The 26,753-nt window shown below is 33.9% G+C and overlaps 1 protein-coding gene across 1 annotated transcript in view; it reads right to left on the reverse strand.

Annotated features, from left to right (window-relative positions):
* Positions 1-636: 636 nt before the first annotated feature.
* LOC149806648 (ciliary microtubule-associated protein 2-like) overlaps positions 637-26,753 on the reverse strand; it is a 45,710-nt gene continuing 19,593 nt past the window's right edge. Inside the window, exons 4-10 of the mRNA XM_089956143.1 lie at positions 25,668-25,790; positions 22,695-22,832; positions 16,369-16,512; positions 15,286-15,453; positions 13,331-13,459; positions 10,891-11,015; positions 637-6,004 (exon numbers count right to left, since the gene is read on the reverse strand). Coding sequence (XP_089812269.1) covers positions 5,866-6,004; positions 10,891-11,015; positions 13,331-13,459; positions 15,286-15,453; positions 16,369-16,512; positions 22,695-22,832; positions 25,668-25,790 — 966 coding nt within the window. The 3' untranslated portion in view covers positions 637-5,865. The remainder of the gene's footprint in view (positions 6,005-10,890; positions 11,016-13,330; positions 13,460-15,285; positions 15,454-16,368; positions 16,513-22,694; positions 22,833-25,667; positions 25,791-26,753) is intronic.

Genomic DNA, 26,753 nt, shown 5'->3' on the forward strand with positions numbered 1-26,753 from the left:
CATCAGCATATGATACTCAGTGCTTTGTGTCTCATGACTATGTGACATCAGCATATCACACTCAATGCTTCATGTCTCCTGAGATCTGCTGATATTATGTACACACTTGAGAAGGAAGCTCTTTGGTCAACAAATGATACTAATAAGTTGTTCCGATGTGTAATCAGACTTCAATCATAAACAATAACAAATAAATCAGCTGTACATGTTTTTTTAATGAAAAATTTCAACTGAAACTGAATGAAAAGTAGTTGGTTGTAAAGAATAGCCAGTAGACAAAGAACTTTGAAAGGATTAGCTTTCTTCACTTGCAAAGAAATGCACATAGCATAACAAATCTTAATTCTATCCCTGGGAATGACATTTAAAATAAGCAGTGGAAAAATACATATATTCAAAACTGGGATATATAGAAACCAATAAAATTAAAAAAATACACTGCAAAAGCAACTCAGAAATCAGTGACAAGTTAATTCAGCAAGTTTGTGATCTTGTTATTAATTTTACAAATTGTCAAAATGTCCGATGTTGACATGTACTAGAGGCTAATGGACATAAGGATGAAACAGTGAAAGAGTTTCTACATAAAAAGTTAATTAGGGTCTTTAGGAATGATAATACAACACTGAAAATCAATTAAAAGGAACATATTTATTCTCAAAGATACAAGCAATTGACAGTAAAAATTGTGACTAATTTTTTTAATTAGAAGAACAGGTTTTGCAAGAGGTAGATAGAAAACAAACAGGAGTAAACAAAGTGCATTTGAGCTATATCGAAAATAATGTAATTATGATAATTAAATATTGACACAGTCAGTGATAAATTATTAAACAAAACTGATGTATACCTCTCACAATTTTAAAATAAATCTGCAAGCCATTATTTTCTTGATACCTGTTTTTGACCAGCAAATTTGTCCATTTATATTGGTGATTTAATAAATCATCAGCTGTGCATATTTTTTTTATTCTTGAAAAAGAATCACATTTTACATTGAATGAAAAAGATCACAGAAGTATAATTCATTACTTTAAAATATTTTGCCATTGGAATCATAAAAATTGTCACTAATATACTGGAAAATTAAAACCCCATCTGTTTACCAAGTAAAAAGAGTATATCAAAAACTTAAATATTTGCAATAAGCAAACAAACAAAAATATTAAACATTTTCCACAGCAAAAAAGCTAATGCACAAATGTCCATTTCAATGCTCTTCTAATACCTTAATTTACTAGTAAGCTTTCCTTAAAACATAATATGAAAGGTGAATTTGAATGGTAGTGACTCTTCTGGTAATGTAATGTTAAAGGTAAATATGAATGACAAGGGAGTCATTGTACTGTGTGGTTTTAAAATAAAGCACGATGAATATTAGATTTATTCAAATACTCAGTTTAACACTTTTTCAACCACTAGATCAGCCTGTCTGCAAGAAAGTACTGTGAAACTGAACAGTTTTCATAAAGCGTAATTTAAGAGGTAAATATGAATGACAAGGTAGTGTGTGTACTGTGTGGCTTTCAAATCTAAACAAGGATACACATTACAGATTTATTCATTTACTCAATTAAATGTATAACATTTTTTAAAACTACTGCATGAGCCTGCCTGCAAGAAAGAACTTGGAACATTCACTTGAGGATAAAAAATTGGATGCAGTGACCCACTTTTCATGCACTTAGGTAGTATATTTTAAGCTGCATACACATACATGTACCCATTTTAATAACAGCACATGCAAAAATACAGGTAAAAAGGACTCATAAAATGGTAATAACAAGGACAGAGGTATATGGGCAAGATTTCCTACATAATTGTGAAAACGAGAGAATGGAAACTTAAAAAATTCATACTGTCCTTGCTAAATCTCCTTTTAGCAGCATTTATAGAGGAAGCTGTAAAGTTGCCAAGTTTTAAGAAGGACTAATGTGATTAAATACTTTCTCGTTCATAAATTTAATATTACAATACTTCTTCCATTATAAGCCACCCACCACCCAGCCTAGTAAATTTGTAAAACAAACATTAGGTTAGCATGTAATCAGATGACAACAACCTAAGTAAATATTTCCTTAAATTTTGTCAAAATTAAGGACTGAGCTTGTCATAAATTATAAACCCATCATGGCTTAAATACATGAAGTCTAAATATTATGGTATATACTATGCATTGTAAGTGACATCTATCTGACCACAAATAATTGGATAAGTTAAAAGCTGAGTTGAGTTCATTCTATGTATGTATAAGTTTACCATATTCTGCCTCATAAAATGCCTCAGTAAAGTAGTGGCATTGGCTAAGTGGTCAAGGAGATGGACATGTGACCGAATAGGTGAGGGTTTAATTCTCACCATTGGATTAGCTAAGACTGGCTAGTTTAGTATGTTCTTGGGCAAATCTCTGCTGCCTCAGCATAAGATAACCTTCAATTATTGCTGTGCTATAAAACCTCAAACCAAACTGCAAACTGTGTCAATAAATGTGGCCCCATTCCCACCCCAATACAAACAGGTGCCCATCTTTAATTTACATATACCTAATAAAAGAATTCATTGATAAAAGCAAATTTTAATCCTTTAACTTTGAAATTTTAAACATTAGGTATCTATAGATAGATGAATTCAAAACCAGGCCTTGCAGGTGTCATGTCACTTGGCCCATTGCAGTCCATTAACTGCACATTTTGGAGGGAAAATGTCATCACCACATGCTATTTTATTCCAAGAGCTATGTGTTTGTGTTTTGAGAGGATCACATCAACAAGTGAGAACTCTTAATATGCCAAAAAGTGCACTCAAACAGTACAACTGATACATCAACCTATGTTAAATTAGACTTCGCTTTAAAAAGTCTCAATCTGAAATTTAAAAAACAACTGATTTAAAGCATGCCATCTTACTGATATACAGTAGTTTGGGGCTGAAATGTGCTTTTTACAATCTTATCTATTACCATTTGTCCCACCAAAGTCTGTCAAAAAAAGACGCCTTGTGTAATCTACTTATATCTGTAGCAAATTTTATGAAGAGGTGCAATTTTCATTGACCAAATTTAGTTTGACATGCATCTTGTACTTTCAAAGGTGAATTAGGGCACCTAGCTGAATTGATTTTTGATTGGTCAATATTCATCTGCTTTTGCAAATCATGTGCTTAGTTATGCTTTCACAAACGAATTACAATCAGATAGTAGAAACATTTCTGGAAACTAGACATATAGGATCAAGCTGTAGTTTACCTAAATAAAATTATATCTGACCTTAAAATTGGAAACTGACATAAGTGATTGTAACTGCTTAATATGAGACAAAAATACTAATTTTGTAATGGTTGTTATCTCTGAAACCAAATATTAAAGCTGTTTGTTTGTGTTTATTAGGCAGAATATGGTAGTGTGATGTGTGAAATGCATGAACCAATAAAATAAACTCCATTACATAATGAGCTCATTTTCTTTTCCCATCAACCTTTAATATAAGTATGCAAGTGGAGAAACTATAAGTTACCCAATAAATTACAAAATGTTATGAAACACAGTACCATATGTACCACAGTCTACCAACAGACTTTCATGTCAAGCATTTGATCATGCCCATCAATATGTGGTTGAATAGTAACTCATTAAAGAAATATACAACACTAAATTTAAAGCAGCAATATATGTAGAATAAATCCTACCATTATTTTGGCCATTCAACCACTTGAGTGTTCATTTTCAATATGGTCCTGACCATTCAACCACTTGAGTGGCCATTCAAGTACTTGAGCAAAGTGTTCATCTTCAATACTGATTAGGAATATATGATACACGTACAGCATGTGCACAATAAGATGGCAGATCAAGGACAAAGTTTATCATTATACGAAAGGTTTGCAGATCTGTTAATTACATTTTGACCCAGTCCCAGAGATATGTATTCTCTAAACTAATCATCTTGCACTCATGTATTCTGGATAATGATCTATAGTATAGTGTCTGCAGGAATATCATTATCTGATGTGTTCATAATTGCAATATTTTATATTGAATAAGGAAGTATGTTTCCACCAAGTGGACACTTCTTTCAATGTGAACCTCATGCCATCAAGTGGACACATCTTTCAACATGAACACTGTGCCATTAAGTGCTTCTTTTAATGTGAACATTGTGCCATCAAGTGAACACTTATTTCAATGTGAACATTGTGCCATCAAGTGAACACTTTCCATGTGAATATTGTGCCATACTATCATACACACACTGTACTATGCTGAGCAAATTTTTCAACTTAAATAGTCAACAACAGAGAAAAGAAACATTTAAATTATATTCATTTCATCATTTCTTTTGAGAGAAAAAAATACACAGATGAGTGCTTTGAACAAGCAATGCCCTACTTTATGTGCATTATTACAACAAAAGTGAGAGAGAAACATGCAATTAATCTTAAACTTGTAAACAAATAATCTGCAGTCTATGAGAGGGCTGGATAATTGGATTAAAAAAATTCAGTGTAATTATGGGTCTCATTATAGAAATAAATAATAAATTTCTAATTGTTTTTCAATAAGTAAAGAAAAAGGATTAATTGTGTAAGTAGACAGTATACTGTAGAATCAAGCATTGCATTACATCTTTTGGTATGTCACCACATGAGCTTGGCTTTAAATATGTAAACAAAAATTCCAATTAAATACTTAATAATGATTTTTTAAAATTTCCATGCTGTATAACTGAATATCAGGTAGGACAAAGATGGCCAGTCACCATCCTATTTCATCTATGGTAGAATCAAACAGAAAATTCAAAACTACCCCAAGCTTTGCTAATTTTCTGAAATGATACCAACAAGTGCACATCATTTTAAAACTTTAATATGTGGACTGAACAAATGATTACATTTTAGTATAAGTATCTATCATGATTAGTACACATAATTTGTGTCAAATGTTAGTTTACACTTTATCAGCATCTGGTCAGAATCAAATGGAATTCCAGGCTCTCAATTGTGGAGGGCATACAGAGTTATCTGTTACTCTTGTCAAATCAAGCTCTTGTGGTTGACATTAGGCAAACTCGAAATTCAACATAAAAAAAAGAGTAATTTTGTTAGAGGTAAAATGTCTTCCAAAAACACAAATTACTTAACTTTTTCATTAATATTAGATTTTAACACATACATCGATCCATCAATTATTCTGTTAATTGTGTTAGCCCTAGTCTATGATGAACCAGCCATCATCATGAGTTGGGTTTTTCTCTCTCACATTTTACAATCAATCAGAACATTAAGTGTATTTAAACTGATCAACACGTTACAAAACTGAAAACAAGCAACTTTTAACTGAAATAAAATGAGATTTTTCTTGTATTCACAACAATAAAAAATAAATAATAAAAACAAAACAAAATAATACTGTAAATAAAAATGTATCACATCCCATTATTTTGGGCAAAACTGAGAACTACAAATCTGAAAATATATTATCATAAAAAGTGACATGTGTGATAACAAATTTAAGCCACACACTTACTACTGGCATGGGAATCAAATATATACCTATTAATATGTCTAACAGGCACTCGGCTGCAATCTGCATACACCCAGACAGGAAAACAGTATGAAATCAGACAAGGTTCTATGCTGTTCATACTGTTTATGCATAGACCCTATCTGCCAGTGCATTATGAAAGTGCAGATCACAGTCTATGATGTCCAAAAGTGGGTGCACATGATTAAATATACAAGACATGTGTAAACAATGAAAAACCGACTCCTTTAATTGTGTCAGTTGACTCCTTATACAATGTCCACTAACTTTGTGAAAACCACATTGTGGTATTAAGTTTATAGTCCAGTTTGTGAAGCACCCTCAACCTATGCCACTGTAAAGGCTCTCTGACCAACAAATTCTGCCTGGGTATTGCTGCGAGACAATCCATAACCTGGTGGAACCTGTGGTGTCACTATAAATTCACGGTCTTTAAGTTGAACATCTTTGCCTCGTATTCGCTCCCTGAAACAAAGGGAGAGAACTTCTTGATAATTTGAGAGTACTTCTGAGTACCATCTGGAAAAAAGAATCTAGGTTTAATAATATAGAAGGATGAAGGAAGTAGCATTAATATATTATTTACTTGTTTTGGGGCCAATAATTTTTTTTTTAATCACACAAAAAAAATGTCAAAGTAATATTAAGGACAACTGTCTCAGGATCTCAAGGGGATCTATGCCGAGTGATGATGAAGATAAACCAAGTTGTTGATGTAGATCATTTTTGTTTTCTTCAACTTACATTTCTGCAAAATTGTCACAATGTCTAAAATTTATTTATCAGATTCCAGTGCCATAAAAAAATTAAAATATTTCTTCCTTAAACTGAGATTTTACAAAATATATTATGACTTTACAAGTGTCAGCATCTGAAAAACTCTCCTAAACATGAACAGTGTACATGATCAGTGGAATGTAAAAAGTGTGTCATAGTGACCTACTTTTGATATAGTGGTGTAGTACTTTTTTGAGTTTATGTACAGATATATTTTCATGATGGTACATGTAACAGTGTTCAAAAATGAGATATAAATGTAAAACATATACATGATCAGTGGAGTGCAAAAAGTAGGTAAAAGTGACCTAAATCTGGGATGGAAGTCTGGTACTTCCATAGGATGTATGCACATATTAAGTTTCAGTTCAAAAACTTTCAAAATTCCCATACATGTATATACACATGCCAACCCCGAGACAGGTTTAAGCATAATTACTGTAATACCAGTGGCAAAAAAGCATTATCTGAATATAAAAAGTATAATCCATATATTACATGCCATAATTACAGAACACTATGAAAAATGCACATTATTTCTGCCACTAACCTGGATCTACAGCTGGCTAAAGTTTTTGTCACAAATGGGCAAAATCCACGTGGATTAGTACCAGAATGCAATCACAATACATACTGACAAATTATTCATATACAAATTTGTCTTTAACTGGTCTACATGACTAGGTTTTGCTGAATGATCATGAAGTTCATAAATTCTACAATGAACCTAACAATGTGCTCAGTCTGAGTGCTGTCTTACATCACTCCTCTCATATTCAAGTTTGTAAAGCAACATTCATCCTTTTTATCATCAAAGTTTAAAAAGATCCTTCTGCTCAAAAGTTTTTCAGTCATATAACATCTAGGAGTCACACTGATAGTGCCTGTTTACCTTAACATCTTGCACCACATGTATTTTTAAAGGATAGAAGTGTCTGCTATCAAATTATATCATCAACATAATGAATCTGTTAGACTAAGTTGGAAGAAACACGTTTTTATCATTTTTTACCTATTGGTTTTATCACAATTTTTAGCTGGTATTTATCTGGAACTGTTTAAAACCTGCTTGAAAAATAGCAAAGTACTTAAAAATAGAAACCATATTGCATATTTGCCCTATCCCTACAAACAAATTTTCTACTACTCTCTTATGGAGATTTAAATGTGCCCTTTCCTACAACTCTCAAATAGAGATTAAATGTGCCCTTTCCTACAACTCTCAAATAGATTAAATGTGCTCTTTCCTACTACTCTCTTACAGAGATTAAATGTGCCCTTTCCTACAACTCTCAAATAGAGATTAAATGTGCCCTTTCCTACTACTCTCTTATGGAGATTAAATGTGCCCTTTCCTACAACTCTCATACAGAGATTAAATGTGCCCTTTCCTACAACTCTCATTTAGAAATTAAAATGTGCCCTTTCCTACAATTCTCATTTAGAGTTTAAATGTGCCCTTTCCTACTACTCTCATATAGAGATTAAATGTGCCCTTTCCTACAACTCTTAAATAGAGATTAAATGTGCCCTTTCCTAAAACTCTCATGTAGAGATCAAGTGTGCCCTTTCCTACAACTCTCATATAGAGATTAAATGTGTCCTTTCCTACAACTCTTAAACAGAGATTAAATGTGCCCTTTCCTACAACTCTCATATAGAGATTAAATGTGCCCTTTCCTACTACTCTCTTATGGAGATTAAATGTGCCCTTTCTTACAAATCTCATACAGAGATTAAATGTGCCCTTTCCTACAACTCTCATATAGTGATTAAATGTGCCCTGGCCTACTACTCTCTTATGGAGATTAAATGTGCCCTTTCCGACAACTCTCATACAGAGATTAAATGTGCCCTTTCCTACAACTCTCATATACAGATTAAATGTGCCCTTTCCTACAACTCTCATATAAAGATTAAATGTGCCCTTTCCTATAACTCTCATATATAGATTAAATGTGCCCTTTCCTACAACTCTTACATAGAGATTAAATGTGCCCTTTCCTACAACTCTCATATAGAGATTAAATGTGCCCTTTCCTACAACTCTTCATATAGAGATTAAATGTGCCCTTTCCTACTACTCTCTTATGGAGATTAAAGTACCTAAATGTGCCCTTTCTCTATATAAATTTATAAGAAACTGACCATCTAAACATTTTTAATTTCATATCAAACATTTGATACATATTTTTTCAATTAAATCTGGGCAGTCACTCTTAACACATAGTTATGCATTTGAAATCTGTAGAAGTTATACAGAACCAGATATATGCATTATCCACTATAAATAAAACTGATTCATGACAACACCAGCATTCCTGGACTGTACTTTAAACAAGACCACATCAAATTGTTTATATGTTGGAGTTAACGTTTTTTTAAAAAGAAAGTTATCACCCAATAAAATGTAAAACTAAAACTGGAGTGGAACATGAAAATAAATAGTGCAATGGTCACTGAAGCATGAAAAGAAAGTCACAGTGACCTCTGAGTACAGTGGAGTACTGACACACAGATATTATCATAAAACTGAGTACATTTCATAATGCCCTTGCCAGCACTGATAGATGACTATGACACTACAACTACCACTGATAGATGACTATGACATTGGAACTACCACTGATAGATGACTATGACACTGGGACTACCACTAATAGATGACTATGACACTGGGACTACCACTGATAGATGACTATGACACTGGGACTACCACTGATAGATGACTATGACACTGGAACTACCACTGATAGATGTCTATGACACTGGGACTACCACTGATAGATGACTATGACACTGGGACTACCACTGATAGATGACTATGACACTGGAACTACCACTGATAGATGACTATGACACTGGGACTACCACTGATAGATGACTATGGCACTGGGACTACAGCATAAGTGCTCATGCATTTGCTGTAGGCAAGCTAATTAAAATCACATTCAAGATGAAAATTTTGACATTCTGACAACTTGGCAGAAAAAAGATCTTATTATTCCTGCCTCAAGTTTTGTACCTACAGGTATACATATGGTAGTATTATTTATGTTACTTGGTAGTATTATTTATGATGTTTGGTAATATCATTATGTGTACCATGTGAATTGAAGGATTTTAATAATTTGTATTATTATTTAAAACTATTCATTTCTTATTATGATAATAAGGTTTTAGCCAAAAATGTGCATTATTGTGCATTACTTAAAACTGCATTATTTTCTCATTATGATAGCAACCATTTCACTGTACCCAATTTATCTGATTTGGACAAAAACCTTAATTTAACTTGCATAATTAATGTTCTGTTTCAAAAATAGGCTGATTAGTTATCTCAAGCCAATTCAAAATAGCACTTAATATAAAAATAAACATGTTTTTTCAGTATACGAATAAATAAAATTTGTCAAGATATTTGTGTTTATCAACAGGTACAGTGGAATCTGCTTTTAACAAATAAGGATTTAGCATATATTTTAGTTCTACCTGAATGTATTCAATCCAATTTTTACCAAATTTTAGATCATAGCAACCAGGGTCCCCAGCATTGTGTTTTGAGCAGATAACACTGTGATTTTCATTATTTTATTTCCTACGAGAAAAGTACTGGTGTTATTTACAGTCTTAACTGCTAGACTGTCACAATGTCTAAAATGTATTTACAATATTCTAGTGCCACTATATTAATCACAACATTTCTTCCTCAAACAGACTTGTAAAAAAACCAAAATTATTTTATACCTTTTTATATTATATTTATGTTTATTTATTTTTCTTTTCTACTGATGGGTTGATGGTTCAGCTCTGGCAGTTTATAATTCTAGCTATGTAGCTTCAGTTGGTGTTTACTTGCAATTAGACTTACTGCTCCTTTGCCTTAGTGGTTTAGAGCATCCCCTCGGCTGCAGGAGGTCATGGGTTCAAGCCCCAGCCGTGTCATACCAAAGACTTATGAAATGGTACTTGCAGGTGCCTCACTTCGCACTCAGCATTAAGGGGTTAGTATTAAGAATTATCAGCCTGGTGTCAGGATAATGTGACCTGGTGGGACATGATGATACATGTCTGCAGCATGATGTCCCAGTGCTAGACATCACTATAATGTGCCACATTGCGCATATCATATCAATATGACTGACATTTTTTTAAAAGTTTCATTAAAAATCCAAATCACACACACACACACACATATACACACACATGTAATAAAACTTGGTCTGACCTTAAGAGGAAGTAACTCCACCTTTACTAATACACAAAACTGTGGATTATACATGCCAACATGATCTATATTAAAAGCTTGTGATCAATTACTGACTTTAATTGGCTCCTTTGAGTCTAATATTCTTCAATATTACAATCCGTCAGATTTGTGTAGAGCAATGTAAATAATAATTTTCAGTACCAACAAAAGCTGTAAGCACTCCAATCCCTTTTGCTAGCTGTTAACCAACCTATGATCCTCCCTATCTCATGCATTTACTGTGCCATGGTTGATGTTTATGGACCCTGTGGCTTGTGAATTGTTGAGGGGGAGATTTATATATTTCTTTGAGCAGTTTCCTTACTTGAGTAACTTTTCCATGGCAAAAGAAAGTTTGCCTGTCTTGGACACAAAGACACTGGAGGAGCCATTTCTGTCTTGTGCCTCCTCCCACTTCTGTACATCGTATCGACCTGGGCCTACTGGATTCTGTAACATATATATACATGATATTGTCAGTTACAACATGAGTACAACAAATGATCTGTTTCATGATATTTTCCCTCATAATAACTGTGAGCTCTAGACTTAAATATTGTATGAGAAGATACAGACATGGGTAACATTTTCATCAAAATAAGATACAGATGTTTAAAAGTGACAGGCTCAATAAAGAGACAGGCCACTGACTTTCTCTTGTTGTTACTCTGAACTTTTAGCATCAGGTATGACTGAATATGCAAGAAAATGTAAAGTCAAGATATAGCAAGTTTCATTAGTCTCCTCATTGGTTCAAATGTTACAGTCAATGTACAGGGAATGATGATGGTACATGACACACTGCCTCCACATACCATATAATGGGCTATAGTTTCATTTACATATTTTCAGTTGTTCAAATGTTATAATCCAAAAAGGGATACAGGTCACAGAAATACATTTTCCCTTGCCATGATATGTCATACACCATCTAGTCATATACAGTGTGGCAAAGTTTCATTAAAATGTCTTCTCTGCTTCAGAAGTTATATTCTGGACAAGGATATAAGGATACAAGTCACTGAATTGCATTCTTCCCTGCTGCGACCTTGACCCTGAGGCAAGGGGAATAGCTATAGTATGTAACATACCATCTGGTCATGATCTACAATTAGGTAAAGTTTCATGGAAATCTGTCTGATTGTTACAAAGTTAAGGACCAGACATCAGTGTTCACTGATAGAAGGATACCATAACATAATGTCTGACTTAAGACTGTTATATAAATTTAAAGCTGTGCCAATGAGTCCATTAAATAAAGTTTATTTCAACATGGTTGAATAATATCAACTTTATTTTTCTGAAACTATACTTCACAAAATTAAAAACAATAACTATAAACATTGACAACATTCAAGCTCAGTTATATTTTGAGCAGGTAAATTAATTTCTGTTAGCAATGTAATTTAAAGCAGACAATGGCAAATGCATATAATTCCTGTAAATTCAGCCCCATATACAAGTAATTGTGGGTAATTGTATTCAAGGCATTGTGGATAAAAATGGTATAGTATTCAACTTTCAATACCCATATTTTGTATTTCAAATGAAAACATAATATCAGTCGCATGCATAACACCTTGCAGAATATTACCCACAATGACTGGTAAAGATGGAACCTGTTTGCATTTTCAATAAACAGGGCACCATCTAATGAATGTGATACTTTAAAATGAAACTGATTTTCATTTATCTACTCAAAATAACTGGGTTGACATGGCTTGTTTTTAACATTTTAAATTTAGTGAAGTATTTTTTTCAGAATACCTTAAAGGATATACCCTCTTGACCTTGCTGAACTTTAGATACAGCATATCAGAAATACAAGCAATTTAAAGATGCATCTACTTTAAAACAAACTCTTAGTATCAGGTTTCTGTTCAATTTATGGTAGTTTATAAAATCTGCAATATTTTCAGACTTTGATTTTGTTATTTAAATTATTATTTAATAGAAACATAAAAACAACACCTCACATTTGAATCTAAGGATGCTTATATCCTTTTATCATACTGAGCTAGTGATTATTGTATACATTATATATCATTTATAATACATGCATTGGCAAACAGTAGAAAATCTTCATTTTAATGATATGGGATACCTGAATTGACACTTTGACCACCATTATGACCAAACTTACTCTTCACAAACAAGAGCTTCAAAGATCAAAGGTCAGAGGTCGTTCAGAGTACAGCAATTTCAAGCCCTTATTATCATAATGATATATATTAAATTTGGTCAAAATCTCTTCTGTCCTTGATTAAAGGAACGTTTTACCTGCCACTATATTTATATAAAGAAGTTATTTGAAAGTATTTCTGTTTTTGGTAATGATAGCTATTTTGATTGCAGATAGGCATTGTTTGTATAAACCTAAAAGCAATTCATGCAAGTTACTCTGGATTGAATTTGGATGAAACTGGTCAAAGTGCTCCTTAAAGAATTTGTAAAAAGCAAATTTATATGGACTCTACATGATGGACCATGCTATATATGGACTCTATGGGCTATGCTCTAAACTCATTTGGCCTTAAGACCAGATGGTCTCAAAGCAAAACAGTCCCACCTTCCCAGATTAAAGGTTGGTGCCTTGAAAAAGCCAAAGTCATGCATCACTTGTAGCAATTTTACTAGATCCAGCTGGCCATTTTACAATCTGCTTCATGAGATTCTAAATTAATTCTTGCTACTTAGAGCAATGTTCCTGAGCTACATGTACTTTTTAAATGAACATCAAATTGTAACATAAGAAGAAAACTTACAAAGTTTCTAGTGAAGAATCTCTGAGATAGCTTGTCATTCCTCTGTGCTGTTGACAAGAAACCAGGAGGATTCCTAGACTCCACTTTAGAGGGCTCCTTTGGATCAAAATTTCCAGGTCCTGGATGACTCTAGGGTGAGATTAAAAAAGTCATACAGCTAAGTATACATCTCAAATGGTTTCTGTGTTATCATTCTAAAACAGATTTGGAATGGAATGTAGATGTAAGGATAGGCTAATGCAAAATAAAATGTCTCCTTCTGCAGTTGCAGAATAGATGCAAAAATTTTAATCACTTGGGTTATTCACGCTGATCCAGGGTTGGAAAAGTCAACATGTCCACTCATCCTGATATATTGTAGGTAGAAAGGAGAGGCAACATTCTTCTATATAAACAAGTGAAAGATTACAGATATGTTATGGTACATTACCCATGAAGATGAGCAGCAATTTCAGTAGTTTTTGAGCCCCACGGTGAGATCGGTATACAAGAATGCAAAAGTACATAAACAAAGCTATGATACAAAATATATTTGTTTAGTCTTTGGAAGAAAGTTGCAATCTATCAAAAGAATGCATCTAATGAGGATGTGAATGCTGTAACAGGTTCTTTCATTTTAGTTCACTCGTGAGTATTGTACTAGATTATCTAGTTAGTAACTCTTCATAAAACAAATTAAAACAATATTGTTCACCATTACTGTATAGACTTTTCTACCAGAAGTTCGTAATATCTGTAGAGTGCCCCCTTAGTCAACAACAGCAAGTCAAACACCTACACGATCATGCTGACATAACACTTTCGGGGTGCTCACCAGTTATTATGTACTTTTGAGATAGTGACGAATGTAAGGTGAAGTTGTTTGCATTTAAAACATGCACAATGGAGAAAATATTGCATACCTGTATGCTACATTAATGTAATGTGGATGATATTTCTTTGGATATTGTACTTTTGGAAATTGTACATGATCTAAGCACACTGCTAACTAAAATGACTGCTCTTGTGTGCTAAAAAATCAGTCTGAATTAGTCTAAAGTACACTATCCATAGCAGCTATTAAATAGGGAAAATTAATTTTGCCAGACTAGACAATACTAGCTTCTGAAAGTGCAATGAATGAACTGCAAAATATATAAAATGTAAAAAAACACTATTGGCTCTTTTTTATACAATTTACCTCTAAAATTCAGGAAGTGAAAATGACCAAGTGGAGCTAGCACTTTTTTGAAAGGTGCACATTTGGAGTAAGGCCAAGCCGGATCCTCTATAACCCATAGTACACCCATCAATCATACACCAAAATAAAGGGAATTAAAGGTTCTTTGAATTATACCTAAGATATACAAGGTCTTTTTTAAACAGCCAATATAACCAGTGAGGAAAGCTGGGGAAATTCTTTTTCTTTAAAATTCTAACCGTATGCAAAATATAAAATTGTAGATTGCCACTGTAGAGAGTCAACAACAGCAAGTAAAGCACATACGTGACCATACTGACATAACACTGTAGTCAACAATAGCAAGTAAAGCATGTATATGACCATGTTGACAATTTTCATCCACAACAGCAAGTAAAGCAGATGCTTTAAATTTAAACCTCAAATTAGCAAGGCATATTCTGCAAGTATGTGAGTCTTAAATTTAGAGCCCTGAGTGGTGATGATGAGGATGATGATAGAAGTAGCTTTTCAGCAACAGCTGTAGCAACAGAGACATCAGTGATACTGTAACTTTAAACTTAAGAACCTAAGCTTGGATAATGAAGTTGCAACACACTCAAATGATTGTTGGTTTTCTCAAGGCTCTTTTATTTCCTCAGCTTGAGAATCATTCTAACTTGATTTATAATTTACATAAAATAAAAAGAATTTGATTTTGATTTATAAAAAGAAGAAGAAAAAAAATGTGAAAATTCATTAAGGTGCTGAAGTTATAAACAAAAAAGAAACTTACTGGCTCTTTAGGACACTGTGATAAAGTTCTGCAGAAGATTCTCTCTGTTGGTACTTCTGGATACTGGCTGACTTTGCCAAACTGTCCTTGCCGCTTTCTGTGAACTGTAGTTAGGTCATCTACAAAAGATTTCAAATCATACTGGCCAGGACCCAAGTTAGCAAGTTTCTGAAAACAAGAGTGAAAAAACAACTTTTAATTCATTGTGGTAACAGTTCTGCTCCAAAGTTAATTTCTTGGTTTATCTGTACTGTCAAAGCCACCAGTATTTGTTGCAGAAACTAGTATATACATATTTTAAACATTAGGCAAGGAACTTTATTCTGATTTTTTTCAAACTACCTATCTTCTGTGGCCAACAACTTCCTAAACTCATACTTACTGAGTGATAAGAAAACTGACTTGAGATGTCCAAAAGCAACATCTAAAAATGCATACAACCAAATAACTGACCAAAATTTTATTGGCTTGATTTTGCACATACATCAGAAAACAGTGTTAAAATTATCAATTATATCAGCAGCTTACAGGATAGTCTCATTTGGGGCCGTATTTTGGCAACCTGTTACTGTATTATTTTGTTTATCTTATGGAAGGAAACTGTTATTGACATTGTATTAAAAACCTGACCTGTAATATAAATATTTTTTCAGTTCCAGTCTCATATTTGTTTGCTACATTTCTGGCATGATAATATATAATAAATTCACATTTAGAAACTAAGTGTGACTCTCGTTGCATTAGCCTAGTGGTTAGAACATCTGACTCGGATGTGGGAGGTCATGGGTTCGAACCCTGGCTGAGTCATACCAAAGACTTACAAAAATCATTCTAACAGCTGCCTCGCTTGACACTCAGCTTTAATAGGTTAGTGTTAGGACTGGTCAGCCTGGTGTGTCAGGATAATGTGACTGGGTGGGAAATCATGCTACATGTCTGCAACATGATGTTCCAGTACTAGGCATCATTTTAAACTGCCACACTGCAGACATTGTAGCAATATGACTGAAAAATTGTTAAAGCTATGTTACAAATCCAAATCACACACATGCATACCACAGTTGTTTAAGAACTGATACTCACAGGGGCAGCCAGATAGCCTACACTGATAGGCTTATTCCTGTCACCTGAGAACAAATCATATGGCCCTCGTAAACTTGTTGTCTTATTGATCAGCTGTTCAGAGAAGCTCTTGAAGTTGTATGTACCTGGTCCTAAGACAGAGCCCTAAAAGAAAGGTACAGTAAAAGGCATGTTACAATAAAAACATATGGGAATGTAACAAATGCATATCAACACAGTAATACATGAACAAAGTATGTTCTTTTAAAACTGTCATAACTGTAAAGATTTAAACTTTTCTTTTGTTACAAGGTATAAATAGTTTAAAATAATTATAAACTTAACTTAAAATGTGTCTTTAATCACCAGTAATAACATCTTTAACTTAAAATGTGTCTTTAATCACCAGTAATAACATCTTTAAAAAGAAATCTGTCTGAAAACCTCAAGACATATTCTAACCAAGGTGTGATGGATGGATGGATGGATCAAAACTAAAGACAAAACCTAATCAATATGTAATGGATGGATAGTTGAAAACCTAAAGACAAGCCCTAACCAAGGTGTGATGGATGGATGAAAATATAAAGACAAAACATAAATAAGGTGTGAAGGAATGATGGATGAGGATAATAATAGATACTCTTACCATTATCATGGTGGAACATATAAACTGAACTTATTTAAAACTGTACTAGTGCCTGTCTCTACACTACAACTGTAGTGCCTGTCTCTACACAAAAAATGTAGTGCATATCTCTACTCTAAACCTGTAGTGCTGTGTCCCTACTCTAAAACTGTAGTGCTGTGTCTCTACTCTAAAACTGTAGTGCTGTGTCCCTACTCTAAAACTGTAGTGCTGTGTCTCTAACATAAACTTGTAGAGCCTGTCTCTATTCTAAACCTGTAGTGTCTGTCTCTATTTCAGAACTGTAGTGCCTGTCTCTACACAAAAACTGTAGTGCCTGTCTCTGCTCTAAACCTGTAGTACCTGTCTCTAATTCAGAACTGTAGTGCCTGTCTCTACTATAAACCTGTAGTGCCTGTCTCTAATTCAGAACTGTAGTGCCTGTCTCTACACAAAAACTGTAGTGCCTGTCTCTACTACAAACCTGTAGTGCCTGTCTCTAATTCAGAACTGTAGTGCCTGTCTCTACACAAAAACTGTAGTGCCTGTCTCTACTATAAACCTGTAGTGCCTGTCTCTACACTAAAACTGTACTTGTGCCTGTCTCTACACTAAAACTGTAGTGCCTGTCTCTACACTACAATTGTAGCGCTTGTCTCTACACAATAACTGTAGTGCCTGTCTCTACACTAAAATTCATTATGCTATGTTCAGCATGTTGTATTTATTTCAAAATCTCAGCTTAAAGTAAAACAACCTGACAGGATGTCTGAAACTGTAGCATACCAAAGACCAATACATAAAGATGGAACCGCAGATTCTAGAGATGAAGGAATAATACAGCTTTCCCTCATTAAGTCATTAACAATGGGGTCCAAAAAATATACAGCATGGGCATGAATTACCAAGGCACCTGAAAAAAGTTAATAACTAGGGAATATCATCCATACTAGATATTGAGAAAACCCAACCTCTGAAAGATCGTAAACAACACTACTCCAAGAGGCTTCAACAACTGTAATGTGCTCATGAAAACATTGTGTATTATGTCATTGACTGTGTTGTTATTGAGTGTAACAAAAAAACAAGATTCCTCTCTTTTTCAAAAATGAGGGACATTTATTATGTGAAATAACTGTCAATGTTAATACTTGTTTTTTTATTGTTCTTTTAGAAAATTATTAATGCCATAATTTCATTGCGAGTAATAGTAAAACTTCTTCTCACCCTTGAGGAAATTGCTGAGTGCCAATTAAGGGATTTCAAGTTTACTACAAACTCTTAGCTCACTTATCTATAATGAACCATATATGTGAAACAAAGCTTTTGATTCACAAAGTATTGATATTGCTTGGTTGTCTTGTTACATTTGATCACATTCATGAATAAGTTGTCTAATTTAAGATAGTTTCTTTACATTGCGTACATAATAATGACAGTGTTTGACTGATCAATTGAAATGAATGGACCAAACACACAACCATGACTGATAGTTCTTATGCAAATAGAATTTCATGCCCTTTAAAGTTTTTTTTATACCACCCCTTTATTTAAATTGTTACAAAGGACATAATATGACTATACAATATTTAATAGGTCTGCTTTTAATTGAGTGTAACAATGAAACAAATACTTCCACAAGTCAGACAGCAAACCAGTCAGCACTTAATTAGGTTCTCAGAAATACTCACAGACATAGTTGTGATGCAAGATTTACATTTTTCATGTTTTGAATACACAAGGGCATACTGCATTTATCATTGTTACACTGAAACTGAATTAAATGACAGAACTAAAACATGAATTTCACTTGGCAAAACTTATTTAATTGGTATTTATTTATTAAAGTGTTGCCACCAGTAAGCATCAGTGACATTTTCATTTATAAACTTTTTGTTGAACAGTTGTTTGGAAAGAAAATGTCAACAACATATATTACTTTATTAAAAGTTGAGAATTTCTTGATGTTGATTCAGATATCTGGCTACTAACCACCTTTTTAGATGAAAATACACGTGATATATCAGGGTTTCATTTACCAATTTGATCACAACTTTCTTCATGTTCAACAAATCAGGAACCAATTTTGGGGTAATTTCTAGCAAAAAAGGGATCCATGCCTGACCTTGTGAGTTGTCCAGGAAATGGTGTAGTAAGTTAGGGGCAATACTGAATATGAATGAACAGAGAACCCAGGGAACACTGCTACAGAGGCCATTTGGTTAGAAATTAAGCAGAGAAATACCAAGTAGTTCCTAGTCAATTTTATCTCCTGAAACCCTATATGTAAAAGTGAAAAGAAAGATAAAGTTTAAAATCATTCTTAAATAGGTGCTCACTAAAAACAAGGACATTTTCATACCAGATAATTTAAATCAAGATTTACTTTTGGTGCAGTTCCAAAGCAATTGGTTTGATGGGGTTAGTATATTAGGTGGTTAGGGATCCAACAAGAATCACTGGTCATTCAGCAACTCTTCTTGGTCATATATATTCCAACAAAAATCACAGGTCTCTCAGTAACTCTTCTTGGTCATATATACACCAGCAAGAATCACAGGTCACTCAACAACTCTTCTTGGTCATATATACACCAACAAGAATCACAGGTAAATCAACAACTCTTCTTGGTCATATATACACCAACAAGAATCACAGGTCAATCAACAACTCTTCTTGGTCATATATATTCCAACAAAAATCACAGGTCTCTCAGTAACTCTTCTTGGTCATATATACACCAGCAAGAATCACAGGTCACTCAACAACTCTTCTTGGTCATATATACACCAACAAGAATCACAGGTCAATCAACAACTCTTCTTGGTCATATATACACCAACAAGAATCACAGGTCACTCAACAACTCTTCTTGGTCATATATACACCAACAAGAATCACAGGTCACTCAACAACTCTTCTTGGTCATATATACACCAACAAGAATCACAGGTCACTCAACAACTCTTCTTGGTCATATATACATATATGATCATATATCCTCTGATCAAAATTGTCATATCTTTGGCCTCCTCAAAAGAGGTCTGCAAGTAATCAACCTAAATATTCAACACATCCTCCCTAAACTGAACGAGATAAAGTTAATGAAACCTTTCTTTCTGATGATACTGACGATTTGGGTCTCCAAATACAGGGGTTCAACTTTGAAAGAAAATATAGGGAATCCATGGGTGGGGTAGGGGTATTATTCTCTATGTAGACAGTTTCATTAGTTATAACAGACGTGTCGATCTAGAGACTATTGGGTTAGAGAGTATCTGGATTGAAGTAACCCTTGCCCAATCAAAGCCAATACTCTTATGTTCAGTTTACAGGCCACCTAGTTCCACAGCTGATTGGATTGATAGATTTGAGGTGCAAATTCAAAAAGCATTACAAAAGAAAGATTTAGAAACTATCATATTAGGTGATTTTAACAATGACTACATGAAAACTCCATCATTAACATGGATAAGTAACTCTGAATCTTACAACTTTACTCAATTAATTAACACCCCAACTAGAGTAAGGGATAAAAGTGCTACTATCATTGATCATGTCTATACTAAAAAACCTGAAAACATAAGTGAAATTAACAAGCCAGTGTATGCACTGAGTGACCACCACCTAGTCTGTATAACTAGACATGTTCCGAAATCATCTAAAAATGGTCAACACATTGAAATACAATACAGGGACTTTAAACAGTTTGATGAAGAAATGTTCTTAAATGATTTAGTTTGCAAACCCTTCCAATCAGTCTGCAATATAGCTGATGTCAACACTGCCTTAGACAAATGGTATCGGATGTTCAATGCAGCCTTAGACAAGCATGCCCTAATTAAAACAAAAAGAGTGAAAACACCAAATTACAACCAAGTGGATTACCCCTGAGATCAATGAGGCTAGGCACCTAAGAGATAATTTCCACAAGAAAAAAGTCATGAAAAGCTATAGAAAGTGGAGAAATAAAACTAAGCACCTGATAGATAAGGCAAAAGAGAACTACTATAAACAGGCTATTGATGAAAGTAAGAGTACCAAGACATTGTGGAAGCATCTAAAAGAGCTGAACCCACCCAAGAACAGTTGTCTTCCCCTTAGACTTAAGCAAAATGATGATATAGCAACATCTGTATAAGACATTGTGGAAATGTTCAACAATTTCTTCATAAGCATCTCCAGTAACAGCATTCAGAACCAGACTAATATCCCAATTGAACTTGATGCTCTTCTATTATTTATAAGAGCTAAATTTCCTGATGATAATTATTTTTCAGTAGCTAATGTTATTGAAGCTGATGTTTTTGATATGCTCATTAAGGTGAATAGTAACAAATCCTCTGGATTGGATGGTATTGGTCCACAAATTCTTAAAATTGCTGCACCAGTAATAACAAAGTCACTAACGCATATCATAAACTTAAATATAATGAGTGATTATTTTCCAGAAACATTAAAATGTGCAAAGGTTACACCTATCTTTAAGAAAGGAGAAAAGGAGGATCCAGGGGATTAAAGACCAATATCAATTCTACCTGTATTGTCAAAATTATTTGAAAAGCATGTAGACATTCAGGTCTATAAATTATTTGAAACATACTCTCTATTTCATAAAGTGCAACCAGGATTTAGAAAGTACTACTCGTGCCAAACATAACTTACCAAATTAATTGATTTTTGGCTGAAGGAAATGGATATATGACTGGGATTGTTTAACTTGACTTAAGAAAGTTTTTGATCTTGTTGATCATGAAATTCTGCTGCAAAAGTTGAACTGTTGCAGGTTCAACAATCCTTCTTTAAGCTGGTTTAAATCATACCTAAACCAAAGGTCTCAACAAGTAAGCATAACAACTACCCATTATTCTCAGTACAACAATCCAGTAATCTGATTACAACAGCCCAGTACTCTCAGTACAACAACCCAGTAATCTGATTACAACAACCCAGTATTCTGAGTACAACAACCAAGTAGTCTGATTACAACAGCCCAGTACACTTTGATAACAACAACCCAGTATTCTGAGTATAACTACCCAGTAATCTGATTACAACAACCCAGTATTCTGAGTACAACTACCCAGTAAACTGATTACAACAGCCCAGTACACTCTGATAACAACAACCCAGTATTCTCAGTACAACAACCCAGTAATCTGATTACAACAACCCAGTATTCTGAGTACAACTACCCAGTAATCTGATTACAACAGCCCAGTACACTTTGATAACAACCCAGTATTCTGAGTACAACTACCCAGTAATCTGATTACAACAGCCCAGAGAAGATCTAGATTATCTGGATTTTTCTTACAAGGATACCTCACTGCAGACTGTCACACAAGATAAAGTTCCTGATGTGCGCCTTGATAGCAAGTATATTCTTTCATTCTTCCATTTTCTTCTCTTTTCTGCTCTCACAATACCATACTATTATCTTTACCTTTTTCTCTCCTTCAATTTTTCTTTTTGTATGAAACTGTAAATACTGTAACTGTGCTACAACAAATCTTAGACATTTACTTCAAAATATCTGTATATAATAGAGGACCTCAGGGAAGAATAGTTTTGTAAACTAACTGGGATACCCTCTGGAAATAGAGTTATTATTATTATTATTGTTATTATTATTATCATTGTTATTATTATTATTATGTTGTTGTTGTTGTTGTTATTATTATTATAAACACCCACATAAAAGTTTTGCAGTACTTACAACAGAAGGCAAGTTTCTTGGAGTAGAGGAGCCAGCATCCAGCATGCCCACTGTGCTGGTTGATTTCTTCTCTTTTTCCTCTATAGCTGAGTGGGGAATTCCACCTTTCCCATATGTTCCTGGTCCAGGAACTTCACTCTGCAACATAAATATATTTAGGTTACCATAGCACATATTTTGATATACTTGAAGCATATTGCCTGTAGCACATCATCCTCATACAGTAAAAAAGTACTTGTTGATGAAATTGCAAGAATTTCTAAAATACATGGAGGGATAAATGCAATTTTTGACAATTATAGAGTATTTTGTGCCTGGTTAGTCATAATATCTGATGGATTGCACACGTATCAGTCAAATCTTATGGCTAAGCAAGTATCAGTAGTTACAGGCATTTATAGGCAGGCCAAATAATTGTCAGTGCTTTTATTTATAAGGGTCTGACACATAGATAACTGCCATAAAATCAAATTCAAACAACTTCAACACTTCTAGGGTTCATGCTATGAGGCATTGGGTTCATGCTATGGGGCAATGGGTTCATGCCATGTAGCAATGGGTTCATGCTATGAGGCAATGGGTTCATTCTATGAGGCAAAAGGTTTCATGCTATGGGGCAATGGGTTAATGGTATGAGGCAATGGGTTCATGCTATGGGGCAATGGATTCATGCCATGGGGCAATGGGTTCATGCCATTGGGCAATGAGTTCATGCTATGGGGCAATTGGTTCATGCAATGAGGCAATGGGTTCATTCTATGGGGCAGTGGGTTCATGCTATGGGGCAATGGGTTCATGTCATGCAGCAATGAGTTCAAGCTATGGGGCAATTCAGGCAAAATAATCACTTCAATGTATTTTTCAGCTAAATATGCAGAGAAAGTGAAGTCATGGTTCAAACAGCCATAGAAAGTTGTTTTTTTAAGGACTTTTCAAGGACGTTCATGTTTTCAAGTTCTGACCAAATGTGAGCATTATCTGTATGTTGCTTTATCAATACATATAAAGGTACAAAAGTAGAAGAAAAACAACTAATTAGCACAGCACTACATCAAAACAATGCTACTTCATCTGGAGACTACCCATCTTGTATGTCATTTAATCCACCCAATTTTAATTACTGGAAACTACCCATATTGTGTGAAATTTAATCCACCCAATTTTAATTACGGTGTCATTTAATCCACCCAATTTTAATTACTGGAAGCTGCCTATGTTGTGTGCCATTTAACAGATGCAACTTTAATTACTGGAAACTAACCAAACTGTGTGTAATTTAATACATGCAATTTTAATTATTCATTCATTATTTTTGGAAAATACATAAATTAAAAAATTCTGAATGTAAAAAGTTATACACCAGTATTTTATCATTTTAACATTCTGACTGTTCCATAACATAAAGGTAAGAAGCTCTGAGTGAAATTCAAGGAGCTTTTCAAACAAATTGAAAGTCTGTTCATAGATAAATCCAACTTATTCAAAGTTCAGGATCTTTTCATGGCAATCCTTTAAAATCAAGGATTGCTGAAGGCTGTATGAAACACAGAAGCCAATTTTGCCATTTCCCCAGATGATGTCTTCACACATCCCAACTCACTTTCATTGGATGCTTCCATATTCTGAGAACAAAATCAAAACAATTAAAACATCATTTCCTGCTTTTTTATAAACTTTTCTGTCAAATGAATGATTATTTATGTCTGCAAAATACATGTCAATCTACAAGATTACTGTCAAAAAATTCACACATGAAACTATACCCTAGTGAAATATTCAATGCTCTTCCTAGACCAGGCACATTATTATTATTAGGCTGACTGATAGTAAAAAGCAAACAAGTTTGTTTCTCATTTCATCCTGTACCTTGATATATGTCACCTGTTTGCAATAGTTACTTATTTTAAAGGTTATTTTTTATATTTTCATAAATTTATTTAAACTATTTAATTGAAGTGTTTTGCACTGCGCCATAATTTTTTAGCTGGAAACTTACATAACTGTAATAAATCTTTTATGATGCACTCAAGTTAAAACAAAGTTAAAGATGTGTTTAAATATATAGTTTACCTGAATCAGAGTTTGAAATGATGATTCTGGATCTTGTGGACTCCATCAATTGGCAATTTAGTTTTGTTTTTTCACTATGCTTTATTGTAAAGTTCAGTTCCAAAATATAAAAGAAGCAGAAGATGAACTATCATGGGCTTTTATTGGTCAACAAAAATATAATTGACATGGCCCACGAGTCAAGTCTGCAATCAACGCACAGCATGTAAAATGTGTGACTTTGACCTTAAGGTCACAGGGGAAAGCATGCATGTTGGAAAATGAAAAGTCTGTTTTATAATGATTCTTTCCAAATCAGAAGAAAATCCTTCGTGGGGTTTAGAAGAAAAAAATAAGGAAACTAAGACTTAGACTGAAGGATCAAAAGGATGAAAGTATATGTAACAAATGAACTATATTAGATTCGTAATAAGTCATCATAAAAATAGCCATCAGGGGTTTATGAAATATCAGCTAATGAAAAACCATTAAACAAGATCTAAGCACAAATTTTTTGTTACTATGACCTTGACCACAAGGTCAGTGGAGCAAGCATGTATGTCAATGACTGAATTGTCTTCACTCCTAGTAATTTATCCCAAGTATAAAGAAAATCCTTCAAGGGGTTGATGAAATATAAGCAAATTAAAAAACATTACAGTTAATTTTTTATGACTGTGACCTGGATCAAAAGGTCAAAACATGTCACAGAATGAATCCTCTTAGTGTCATAAAGATTCATGCAAAGAATCCAAGAAATGATCAAAAGGTTTAGGAAATATATGCCAATGAAAACCTTTAACAAAAAACTTAACAAAATGTCAACAATTCCCACAACCACTACTGTCTGAAAAATGACAGCTATGTCCCACTTCACATTAATGTGGACTCAACAAGACCTTAAGCATGGAAGTAGTGACTTACTGCATACTGCTCACTGAATCTGACCGCCCTGGTGGCACAGATTCCTCGAGTACTACGAGGCCTCTCATCTTCAAGTTCCTGGAAATCTTTGATGTTGTAAGATCCTGGACCCAGTTTTCTGGCCTTATAAGAAAAAGAGAGAACTCAATTATTTTGTTAGTCTGTAAAGTCTGTTGAAGCCAATTTAAAAGTCTTATTTATATACAAATTATTTAGATTCAGTTGCATGTCAAACCCAGCTGTTTATGCCTCGTATATGTTTTATCATAGTAGTAGACACCCTGAATGTAAACACTGTACATCATGTGGACACTCCAAATATGAATACCATACATCATGTAAATACCCCAAATATGAATACCATACATCATGTAGACACCCCAAATATGAACACCATACATCATGTAGACACCCCAAATATGAACACCATACATCATGTAGACACCCCAAATATGAACACCATACATCATGTAGACACCCCAAATATGAACACCATACATCATGTAGACACCCCAAATATGAACACCATACATCATGTAAACACCCCAAATATGAACACCATACATCCATGTAGACACCCCAAATATGAACACCATACATCATGTAGACACCCCAAATTTGAATACCATACATCATGTAGACACCCCAAATATGAACACCATACATCATGTAGACACCCCAAATATGAACACCATACATCATGTAGACACCCCAAATATGAACACCATACATCATGTAAACACCCCAAATATGAACACCATACATCATGTAGACACCCCAAATATGAATACCATACATCATGTAAACACCCCAAATTTGAATACCATACATCATGTAGACACCCCAAATATGAATACCATACATCATGTAAACACCCCAAATATGAACACCATACATCATGGACATGTAACTGTAAAAGGCCTCTTGGGAGATTGGTTTGTTGAGAAATCAGCTTCCTCTTTACATTAAGTTATTATTATTATTATTATCATTATTACAGTCTGAAGACTAAACAAAACCATTTTGGTAAACTCTACAAAAACTCTCATCTAAATATTTGATACTAAGCTAAATTATTCTCACACC

Source organism: Sinohyriopsis cumingii, chromosome 1, assembly GCF_028554795.1.
Source record: "Sinohyriopsis cumingii isolate HCF-2022 chromosome 1, ASM2855479v2, whole genome shotgun sequence".
Lineage (NCBI taxonomy): Eukaryota > Metazoa > Mollusca > Bivalvia > Unionida > Unionidae > Sinohyriopsis > Sinohyriopsis cumingii.